This window comes from Chiloscyllium plagiosum, unplaced genomic scaffold (assembly GCF_037043375.1).
Source record: "Chiloscyllium plagiosum isolate Xiang-an unplaced genomic scaffold, Cpla_swu_hap1 HiC_scaffold_38, whole genome shotgun sequence".
NCBI classification, from domain to species: Eukaryota; Metazoa; Chordata; class Chondrichthyes; order Orectolobiformes; family Hemiscylliidae; genus Chiloscyllium; species Chiloscyllium plagiosum.
Window position 1 is genome coordinate 33,798,550 of NW_028270176.1, and position 11,220 is coordinate 33,809,769.

The 11,220-nt window shown below is 48.6% G+C and overlaps 1 protein-coding gene across 1 annotated transcript in view; it reads left to right on the forward strand.

The window, feature by feature from the left end:
- The window catches only part of LOC148139425 (B-cell receptor CD22-like), a 57,536-nt gene extending 49,312 nt beyond the window's left edge, over positions 1–8,224 (forward strand). The window contains exons 9-10 of the mRNA XM_087980752.1: positions 499–589; positions 8,088–8,224. Of these exons, the coding sequence (XP_087836878.1) occupies positions 499–589; positions 8,088–8,129 (133 nt within the window). The 3' untranslated portion in view covers positions 8,130–8,224. The remainder of the gene's footprint in view (positions 1–498; positions 590–8,087) is intronic.
- The last annotated feature ends 2,996 nt before the right edge of the window (positions 8,225–11,220 follow it).

Sequence of the window (11,220 nt, forward strand, 5' to 3'; positions counted from 1 at the left end):
TATCTGCAGATCATCGAGTATGTGTGTGTGTGTGTGTGTGTGCATGTGTGATTGTGCAGGCGTCTGCGTGTATTTGTGAGTGTGTTTCTGTGTGTGTATGTCTCTGTGTGTGTACGGTTGGGGAAGACACAGGGTGGAGAGTTCCCCGTGATGTTTGTGTGTGTATGTGGGTCTGTGACAGTGTGTGATGTGTGTGTATCTCTCTGTTTGAGTATATGACAGAGAATGTGTGTACGTGTGTGTGTATCTGTGAATGTGTCTCTCCATGTTTGTATATGTGTGTGAGAGAGTATGTGGATCTGTGTCTGCCAGTGCGCGCACGATTGTGTGTATCTGTGAGGGTGTTTTTGTCCATGTGTGTGTGTCTTTTTGTGTGCGTGTGCGTGTGTGTGTGCATCTCTGTCTGCGTGTGTGCGGATGGGGAAGATACAGGGTGGACAGTTCCCCGTAATAATTTTTGCTCCTTCCAGCTCACAGTGTGCTTTCTGACATTCACAGGGGGAAAGGCAAGAAGCCTCTGAAAGGGAGACCCAACAATGATCCAACAGTCATCTACAGCTTGATCAAGAAGGCACCATCTCCGTCCCAGGTATAACAGCCCTCGTCCCCAAGAGGCTGGAGGGAGCGGGTTAGCGGAGGCTGGGTGAGGACACTCATTGGCTGGGTTCAATCCCAGGGACGGAGAGACACAGAGTGCAGACACGGCATTCCATCCGAGAGCCCCCAGACCGTCCCATCGGAATGATGGCTCCAGAGGGGCCAGAGTGTCAGTACTGAGGGAGTGCCACTCTCTCCCTTGCTCCCAGCAGTCACCCTCCCATAACATGGGAATGATTCAGTGACAACAGAAGGAACTTTGGAACCTATAACTATCAGAACAGAAACAGTTACCATGTTGTGGGAGGGTATGTGCTGGGAATAGGGGAGATTGCGGCACTCCCTCATCACTGATCCTCCGACAGTGTCTGCTCCCTCAAATATTGACCCTCAAATAGTGCCCGCTCCCTCAGCACTGACCCGCCAACAGTGCAGCACTCCCTCAGCACTGAACCTCTGACAGTGCCTGCTCCCTCAGCACTGACACCCTGAGACTGCCTGCTCCCTCAGCACTGACCCTCCAACAGAGCCCGCTCCCTCAGCACTGACACCCTGAGAGTGCCTGCTCCCTCAGCACTGACCCTCCAACAGAGCCCGCTCCCTCAGCACTGACACCCTGAGAGTGCCTGCTCCCTCAGCACTGACCCTCCAACAGAGTCCGCTCCCTCAGCACTGACACCCTGAGAGTGCCTGCTCCCTCAGCACTGACCCTCCGACAGTGCGGCACTCCCACAGCACTGACCCACTAACTGTACAGCGCTCCCTCAGCACTGACACTCCGACAGTGCCTGTTCCTTCAGCGCTGACCCACTGACAGTGCCTGCTCCCTCAGCACTAATCCTCTGACAGTGCGGCGCTCCCTCAGTACTGACCCTCTGACAGTGTGGCACTCCCTCACCACTGACCCTCCGTCATCTTGCAATGGTGCTTGCTTGCCCATGGGATAACAACGCTGCACACAGAATCTTTCGAAGTGAATAATGTGTTGCATTGCAGCTAACCCTGGCTTATTGCTGTTCCAGTAGCTCCCTCACTATTACCACCTGCTGTAAGCTGTAAGGGACCCCATGGATTTCTCCCTTGGGTTAAATAACTGAGACAGAACTTGCACTGCTATATCAAAAACGCCACGAGAGTTTTGCAACTCAAATTGTCACATGCTGTATCTTTCTTGAGCTCTGTGATGCAAAGTCACTGTTTGAACCACTGAGGAGGGGAACGCTGTACTCAGTGTCAGCAAGAATTCTTCACTTTAAGGACAATCTGCCCGAGGACAACCACTAATTTGTTGAACTATTGAATGATAAGGAGAGTTCAGGAGAGAGAAGCTACCAGACTGCAGACAGAAAGCAATCACCTCTCCCTCTCTCTCCCTGTGGAGTGAAAACTCCTGAAAGCTATCACTTCCAAATAAAACTGTTGGGCTACAACCTGGTGTTGTGCGATTTATAACTAAAAAAAAATTAAAGGAAAGCATTCTAGAACAACAAAAGACCGAGGTCCAACTGATCAACCACTGAATCAAAGCTTGACCATCGCCTATAGACAGCAATGTCATCCTTCGTGAAATCCGCAAGACTGTGAGAAAGTAACTTTCCAATTTATGGCCCGTACTGTTTACATTCAGAATTCTGGTTCTCCTGTCAATATTATTTATCCATCCGTAGTATATGTGTTAAACCAACTGTCTTTGTCTGTCAGAAGCACGAATGAATCTGTGTGGACCTGGAGTTTTTAAAGGGTTATAGTTTAACTTTCATAGAAGTAAATTGCAAATTCTTTCTTTTCTCATCTTAAAGTCACTGGTGTAACCTTCTGTCCATGATGGAACTTCGTGTGAATTCTGATTTTCTCGACTCACAGGCAACCAGCCAGATTGATCATTTTGTTGGTCTCAGGGGGATTCTGGATGTTTTGAGACAGCTTCTGGGACCATGGGGCACAATCATTGATGGTCCACATTTCCCCGTGGAGTTGTGGCCACACTGAATAGGGAGCAGTTCCAGACTGGAATCTGAATGGTGTGGTCCTCGAATTCGCAGCTTCACTCTCACTGTGCCACAAGCCCCCTCCCTACAAGGGAGGGGGCACTGGCCTCTTTGTTCATCAACACACCATCCCCCCCATCTGCTCACTCTGATCAACACGGGACAACAGCAGGCAATGCTGCAGCACTGTTTAGTAGCATTCTAAAAACTCCCCCCTCCCCCCACTGCCCAAGCCAGCTCTCACGACCATACATCAGCCGCCATTTGACACCCAGGACATTGGGTGCTCTATTGAGAAGGAACACGTTTGGCCAGAATCCTCGCTTTACAGCAGCAGCAGCGACATTCCCCCAGACACTTCTTCACAACATTGTAAAGGGTTATTGAAATTGTCATAGACCCCGAGGCTCAAGGGGTTGCTGTCTCATCTGAGAGCGAGGGGACTGGTGGTGAGATTAACCCAAGAGACTCCACACCTCCCACACATGGTGACTTAGGTAGCACTGCTGCCTCACAGCGCCAGGGACCCAGGTTTGATTCCAGCCTCGGGCGGATGTCCATGTGGAGTTTGCACATTCTCCTCGTGTCTGCGTGGGTTTCCTCCGGGTGCTCCGGTTTCCTCCCACAGTCCAAAGACCTGCAGATGTGTAGCCATGGGACATTGTCCCATAGTGTCCAAGGATGTACTGGTTAGGTGGGTTAGCCATGGGAAATGCAGGGTTACAGGGAAAGGGTACAGGGCTGGTTCTAGGTGGGATGGTCTTTGGAGGGTCAATATTAAAATGTTGGGCTGAATGGTCTGTTTCCACACTGTGGGGAAATCTATCATCTCTGGCCCTGGAGAAGGTGGGAATGTCTTTCAGTTAGGGTCATGAGGATCCTCTGACTCCAAATGGTCCCGGTAAAAACAACAGGGCAGTTAGTACCAGTGTCTGAGAAAACCAAAACGATGAACACTGAGCATCACCAGTGGCAGGAAGATGTCATTGCAGCGTGACATGTTTACATGGGAAATTTCCATGAGAAGTGATACAGTGTGTGTAATAAGGTCAGCCAGGTGAAGCTCCTGAATCTGAGTTCCCTGATTGGGGCTGTTAACCCATTCCAATCAGGAAGCCCTGGCTGACAGATAGAAACAGCAGTGTCAGAGGTTCTGCTCACTCTGAGGGCTGGTTCCGAGGGAACAGGATCAGTGTCAAAATCTCTCCATGTGTAAATAAAGGGGGTTGAAACTTTATTGCTGGAACAGCACAGCAGGTCAGGCAGCATCCAGGGAACAGGAGATTCGACGTTTCGGGCATAGGCCCTTCTTCAGGAATCAAATAAATAAAGGGGGACCTGGTGACAGGATACTGGTCTCTGTGTGGAATTATTTCAGTGGCGATGAGAGTTATGCACATTCCTGAAGAAATTCACTCACAATGGTTGTCTTTGAGCTGGTGTAATCATTTCTGGGTCGAGAGTGTGGTGCTGGAAAAGCACAGCAGGTCAGACAGCATCCTAGGAGCAGGAAAATCAACGTTTCAGGCAAAAGCCCTTCATCAGGAGTGAGAGTGGGAACCTCGGGGGTGGCGAGGTAAGTGGGAGGGGATGGGGCTGGAGGGGATGGTAACTGAGAGCGCAATAGGTGGATGGAGGTGGGGGCAAAAGTGATGATAGCCCAAAACATTGATTTTCCGATCAGCTTTACCCCCACCTCCATCCACCTATTGCACTCTCAGCTACCATTCCCCCAGCTCCATCCCCCTCCCACTTATCTCTCCACCCCTGAGGCTCCTAGTCTCTTTCCTGATGAAGGGCCTTTGCCCAAAACATTGATTTTCCTGCTACTCAGATGCTGCCTGACCTGCTGTGCTATTCCAGCACCACACACTCAACTCTAATCTTTAGCATCTGCAGTCCTAACTTTCACCCAGTAAGCATTTCTGGCATCATGCCATTATTTGGGAAACGACTTATTCGATCCTGTTGTTGAAGACTGGGCCCAGTGTGTGGAAAGAATATGTTGATTTTTCCAGGCAACTGACACTGGTGTAGATGGAAAGCAACGAGTAATTCTCCTGACAGCTTGCGGATCTGCAGCTTTTTTGGTTATTAGGAGCTGAATGTATCTGATGTATCAGCTATTAAAACATTTCCAATTGATGGATTTAGTTAAGGAATATAACAACCCAAACCTCCTCTGATTCTGAGATGCTATCGGTTTTACCAGGGGAGTCCATCTTTTTGGAATTTTTGATGAGGTTAAGATGACTGGCAGAGGCATGTAACTTTGGTTTAACCCTTAATGTGATGCTGAAAGGCTGCTTGGTACATGGGATTAATGAGATAACCATGCAAAAGCGCCTCCTAGCTGAAGCTCAACTGGACTTCAAACAGGCATTACACCTGGAGTTATCATTGGAAAATGGCCAGCGGAGCACATGAGTTACAGGGTATTCCGATGGAAGTGGACACCCTCGCCAGTCCGACTGAGCTTGGGGAACGCCACTCGAGTGAAGGCAACTGCACAGCCTCACTCAGGACACATCCTGAACGGAGGGACTCTAGGTCAGCCCACAGCAAAACCAAGCCTCAGCCAAAGGGTTAAAATTTTCTTCAGGATCCAGGCCGGCGAGCCATTGTAGTTGCTGCCAGTATGCGGACTCGACGCAGCAAAAGAGTCCCACTCAGCCTGAGGTGAGTAAGGGAACGGTGTTGGAACAGCTAAATTGCTTAGTGACATCCAAATCAGAAACAATCAAAATATCTGGTCACCTGCTTCTCATGGAGGTTGATACCAGTGGGGGTGCGGCAGTGATTATAGAATCTTTAACAAAACACTCTGGACTCCAACCCTCAAGTCTGTGTGAGATAGAGAGCCTACACCAGGGAGCCGTTACAGATTAAGGGTTCAGTCTCGTTTACAAAAGCAGCTGGTTCTGATGGAAGCAAAGCTTAGTGGGGCGGAACTGGTTGAGAAAGATGCACCTTGATTAGCTCAACATTTTGCGATTAGAAAACGGCTGCCCGGGTGAAGTCCTAATTAAATATCCGGATGTTTTTCGGTAAAGTCTAGGGACTATGAAAGGTGCCAAGACCATTCCGCATATTGACCGGGAAGGCAATTCCACAATTCTGCAAGACCCACCCAGTGCCATTTACCTGCAGAGGCAGGAATCAGGAGGTCGGAAAGTGACCAGTATGGTTTGCAGAATGGGCAGTACCAGTCACATATCATGAAACTAGATGGCTCAGTTCACCTTTGTGGGATTTTAAACAAGCAGCAAACTGCTTGTCACAACTGGATAAATACTCAATCCCTCACCTAGACGATTGGGTACGTAAAGCTGGGCTAGAGATTTTGTCCTTCACAAAGCTTGACCCGAGCTACGCGCACCTGCAATTGCAGAAATATGCTACGAATAATACCATAAGGGTTTGTACCAACATATGGGACTGCCATTTGTGGTATCGTCAGCCTGTACCATTTTGCAGCAGACGACAGAGAACATTTACCTCAGGTCACCATTTTTCTGAGTGACATGCTAATAACAGGTGTTATGGATCAGACCGGACCCCCTCAAAATATATTAGGAATGTCACCTAGACCCTAACCTTTTCTGATTTAAAAGGTAACTGCGATGTTCCAGATGCAATTCGATTGGTCAGCAATGTTCAGCAAACACAATTTATTCAAACACTATAGTTAAGGTACAAACCAAAGAAAGAGGAACTTAAAATAACTTAACTCTCTGTAGGAAAACTTAACAGAAGAATAGATTATTTTACTCAGAAACAGTAACTCTTCCTGTATAGTAATGGCTCATAAATGCACAAGGTTCTGAATGAATATTTCTCCTCTGTAATTTGTATGCCCTTATCCAACCATTAAAATTACTTTTTTTCATCTTTTCAAACTCAATGTATGTTTGACCAGGGTCCCTCCTTAGATTCCTGAAACGTAGGCTTCTGGTATTAGCTTGTGTGCACTTCAGACAGCACTTTTCACCTCATTACCCTCACCAGGTACCTCCTGTGATAGCAATGTAAATACTTCACTGGCTCCACATACCAACTTTGTTTGAATCAACAATACCCACATGCTCACTGACCATTTCATTTGTTCAGCCATTTTCTCAACTGTAATGAAAAAGGCTTTTACATTCTTTTTGTTGAACTTTGGTGAAGTTTGAACATATTTAAACAGATCCCCACCAGGCCTTCAGCTCGGATGGGATTGCTCTCCATCACTGTCCTCATCATTATTCCTACTTTCACCTCTACCTCCGCCGTTTTAACTTGGCTTTGGGCTTTCAGTTCCAACCGGTTCAGAAAAGATTTACAAGGATGTTGCCAGGGTTGGAGGGTTTGAGCTACAGGGAGAGGCTGAACAGGCTGGGGCTGTTTTCCCTGGAGCGTCGGAGGCTGAGGGATAACCTTACAGAGGTTTACAAAATTATGAGGGGCATTTATAGGATAAATAGACAAAGTCTTTTCCCTGGGTCAGGGAGTCCACAACTAGAGGGCATGGGTTTAATGGGTTTAGATTGAGTGGGGAAAGATATAAAAGTGGGGCAACTTTTTCACACGCATAGGGTGGTACGTGTATGGAATGAGCTGCCAGAGGAAGTGGTGGAGGCTGGTACAATGGCATCATTTAAGAGGCATTTGGATGGGGATGTGAATAGGAAGGGTTTGGAGAAATATGGGCCGGGTGCTGGCAGGTGGGACTACATTGGGTCGGGATATCTGGTCGGCATGGACGGGGTGGACCGAAGGGTCTGTTTCTGTGCTGTACATCTCTATGACTCTGAAGGTCAAATCTTGCCTCTTTCTCTGATACTTCTCTCGCTCCTTGTGTCTCTTTCTTCTCTCTCTCTCTCTCTCTGTATCCCACCCTTTCTTCTGCTGGCAACTTCCTCGCCTTTTCTTTTTCCTCTGCTGTTTATTGTAATTCAAGTTGTTTCATTTCCTTTTCTCTGTTCTTTTGTCCTGCCCGGGCCATTCTTTCCTTTAATTTTGCCTCTAACCCAAGCTGCTTCATTTGCAATTGCATTTTAATCATTTCCCGAAGGTTCTGATGGTGTTCCTGGCAATTGTAAATGCTGCGTGATTGCCACAAACATCTCCCCCTTCCTCACAAAGACACCCCCCAACTCCACTTTGTTTACCAGTTCTGAACATTTTTCCTTGCTCAGTCTTTGCAAAACTCCTGAAGTGGCTTTTTCCATCCCCAGGAAATTCCTAGTGACTGAAAGAGCCACTATTACAACAAGGCAGACCCTGTTTAATAAACCAAATTCGATATCTAAAATAAAAGACGCTAACACTCTCCACTCGCTGCTTTGAGTCTAACAACCTGAAAGCCAATAAAAACTGAAAGGACTACAGATGCTGTAAATCGGAGACAACAATAGAAATTGCTAGAAAAGCTCTGCAGGTCTGGCAGCATCTGTGGAGAGAGAAATCAGAGTGAACAGTTCAGATCCAAAACATTAACTCTGATTTCTCTCTCCACAGATGCTGCGAGCTCTGCTGAACCTAAACCCAACCTGGAGTTAGAGATGTTGATCCCAACAAGAGTCCCCAGTCTGCTATGGACCAGACCAAACCCCCTCAAAAAATTCAGAAGATAATCTAAACTCTTCCACTTTTTCTTCTTTTTAAGGTAACTGCAAGGTGTGTTCCGATCAGTCAAACTACCAGATTTGAAATAAAACATAATTTATTCATATATTGTAGTTAAAGTACAACAAAAAGTAGAGAAATTGGAATAACTTAACTTTATTGGAAAATTTAACAGATGAATTGATCACTTTACTACTAAACAATATAGGAGAAAGTGAGGACTGCAGATGCTGGAGATCAGAGCTGAAAAATGTGTTGCTGGAAAAGCGCAGCAGGTCAGGCAGCATCCAAGGAACAGGAGAATCGACGTTTCGGGCATAAGCCCTTCTTCAGGAATGAGGAAAGTTTGTCCAGCAGGCTAAGATAAAAGGTAGGGAGGAGGGACTTGGGGGAGGGGCGTCGAAAATGCGATAGGTGGAAAGAGGTCAAGGTGAGGGTGATAGGTCGGAGTGGGGATGGGGGGGTGCGGAGAGGTCAGGAAGAAGATTGCAGGTTAGGAAGGAGGTGCTGAGTTCGAGGGATTTGACTGAGACAGGGTGGGGGGAGGGGAAATGAGGAAACTGGTGAAATCCGAGTTCATCCCTTGTGGTTGGAGGGTTCCTAGGCGGAAGATGAGGCGCTCTTCCTCCAACCGTCGTGTTGTTGTGGTCTGACGATGGAGGAGTCCAAAGACCTGCATGTCCTTTGTGGAGTGGGAGGGGGAATTGAAGTGTTGAGCCACAGGGTGGTTGGGTTGGTTGGTCCGGGTGTCCCAGAGGTGTTCTCTGAAACGCTCCGCAAGTAGGCGGCCTGTCTCCCCAATATAGAGGAGGCCACATCGGGTGCAGAGGATGCAATGGATGATGTGTGTGGAGGTGCAGGTGAATCTGTGGCGGATATGGAAATTTCCTTTGGGGCCTTGGAGGGAGGTGAGGGGGGAGGTGTGGGCGCAAGTCTTGCACCTCCTGCGGTTTACAGGGGAAGGTTCCGGGAGTGGAGGTTGGGTTGGTGGGGGGGTGTGGATCTGACGAGGGAGTCACGGAGGGAGTGGTCTTTACGGAATGCTGATAGGGGAGGGGAGGGAAATATATCCTTGGTGGTCTCCGTAAAGACCACTCCCTCCGTGACTCCCTCGTCAGGTCTTTGGACTCCTCCATCGCCAGACCACAACAACACGACGGTTGGAGGAAGAGCGCCTCATCTTCCGCCTAGGAACCCTCCAACCACAAGGGATGAACTCAGATTTCTCCAGTTTCCTCATTTCCCCTCCCCCCACCTTGTCTCAGTCAAATCCATCAAACTTAGCACCGCCTTCCTAACCTGCAATCTTCTTCCTGACCTCTCCGCCCCCCCCCCTCCGGCCTATCACCCTCACCTTGACCTCCTTCCACCTATCGCATTCCCACGCCCCTCCCCCAAGTCCCTCCTCCCTACCTTTTATCTTAGCCTGCTGGACAAACTTTCCTCATTCCTGAAGAAGGGCTTATGCCCGAAACGTCGATTCTCCTGTTCCCTGGATGCTGCCTGACCTGCTGCGCTTTTCCAGCAACACATTTTCAGTACTAAACAATATAGTAGCACCCCATAAACACACCCTTGGCAAAAGGCAAGTTCAGAAAAATAGATTGTCTCACGTGCAACTTCAGCAGGGGAAGAAATCAAACATCAAGAGAATATTCTGTGAGTGAGTGAAGCAGGGAGAGACAACCTGCAGCTTCCAAACCCTGCTGAGACCCCAGCAACAACTGCTGAAAGATAAAACTAAAATCCTGGTTCTTTGGGAGCTTGACCACACTCAGTCAGGCTGCTTTTATTGTTCCAACTTTAAAGACAACCCAAAACCTCATAAACTGTTTTTTTGAGATTTCAATAGACAACTCAGCTCCTCTGCCTTAAAGTCTCTCTTCAAAATAGAAACAGTACAAAATATACCTCTTAAAGCCATAATATGATCACAAAGAGATAGAATGAGTATGAGACTTTATCAGAGGGTTACTCCTGAGAGAGTGCTGTTGTAGTGGTGTGTCAGTATTGAGGATGTGTCACTTTGACAGAGGGTGATATTGAGTGAATGATGCCATTACTAATAAGAGCACAAGCTCAGTCTTAAAAACATCTTTGGCACAGTGCGGAAATTCCTTTGAAGCCAATGTCCCAACAATTTCATGCAATAAGCTAAATTATTTTGGTGGCTCAGTGGTTAATACTGTGTCAGGGACCCGGCCTTAATTCCCTCCTCGCATGACTAACTGTGTGGAGTTTGCACATTCTCCCCTTGTCTTCATGGTTTCCTCCCACAGTCGAAAGATGTGCAGGTTAGAATGGATGGCTCAGTGTTGAGGGACTGCTGAATTGTCAGAAGGTCAGTGCTGAGGGAGTGCCGCACTGTCGGAGGATCAATGCTGAGCAAGCACCGCACTGTCGGGGACTGAGTACTGATGGAGCGCTGCACTGTCGGAGGTTCAGTGCTGAGGAAGTGCTGCACTGTCGGAAGGTCAGTGCTGAGGGAGCACCATACTGATGGCTGGTCAGTGCTGAGGGAGTGCCACACTGTCGGAGGGTCAGTGCTGAGGGAGTGCCACACTGTCAGAGGGTTAGTGCTGAGGGAGTGCCACACTGTCGGAGGGTCAGTGCTGAGGGAGTGCCACACTGTCAGAGGGTCAGTGCTGAGGGAGTGCCGCACTGTCTGAGGGTCAGTGCTGAGGGAGTGCCTCACTGTCAGAGGGTCAATGCTGAGGGAGTGCTGCACTGTCTGAGGGTCAGTGCTGAGGGAGTGCCGCACTGTCGGAGGGTCAGTGCTGAGGGAATGTCGCACTGTCGGAGGGTCAGTGCTGAGGGAGTGCCGCATTGTCAGAGGGTCAATGCTGAGGGAGTGCCGCACTGTCTGAGGGTCAGTGCTGAGGGAGTGCCACACTGTCAGAGGGTCAATGCTGAGGGAGTGCCGCACTGTCTGAGGGTCAGTGCTGAGGGAGTGCCGCTCTGTCAGAGGGTCAGTGCTGAGGGAGTGCCGCTCTGTCTGAGGGTCAATGCTGAGGGAGTGGGCACT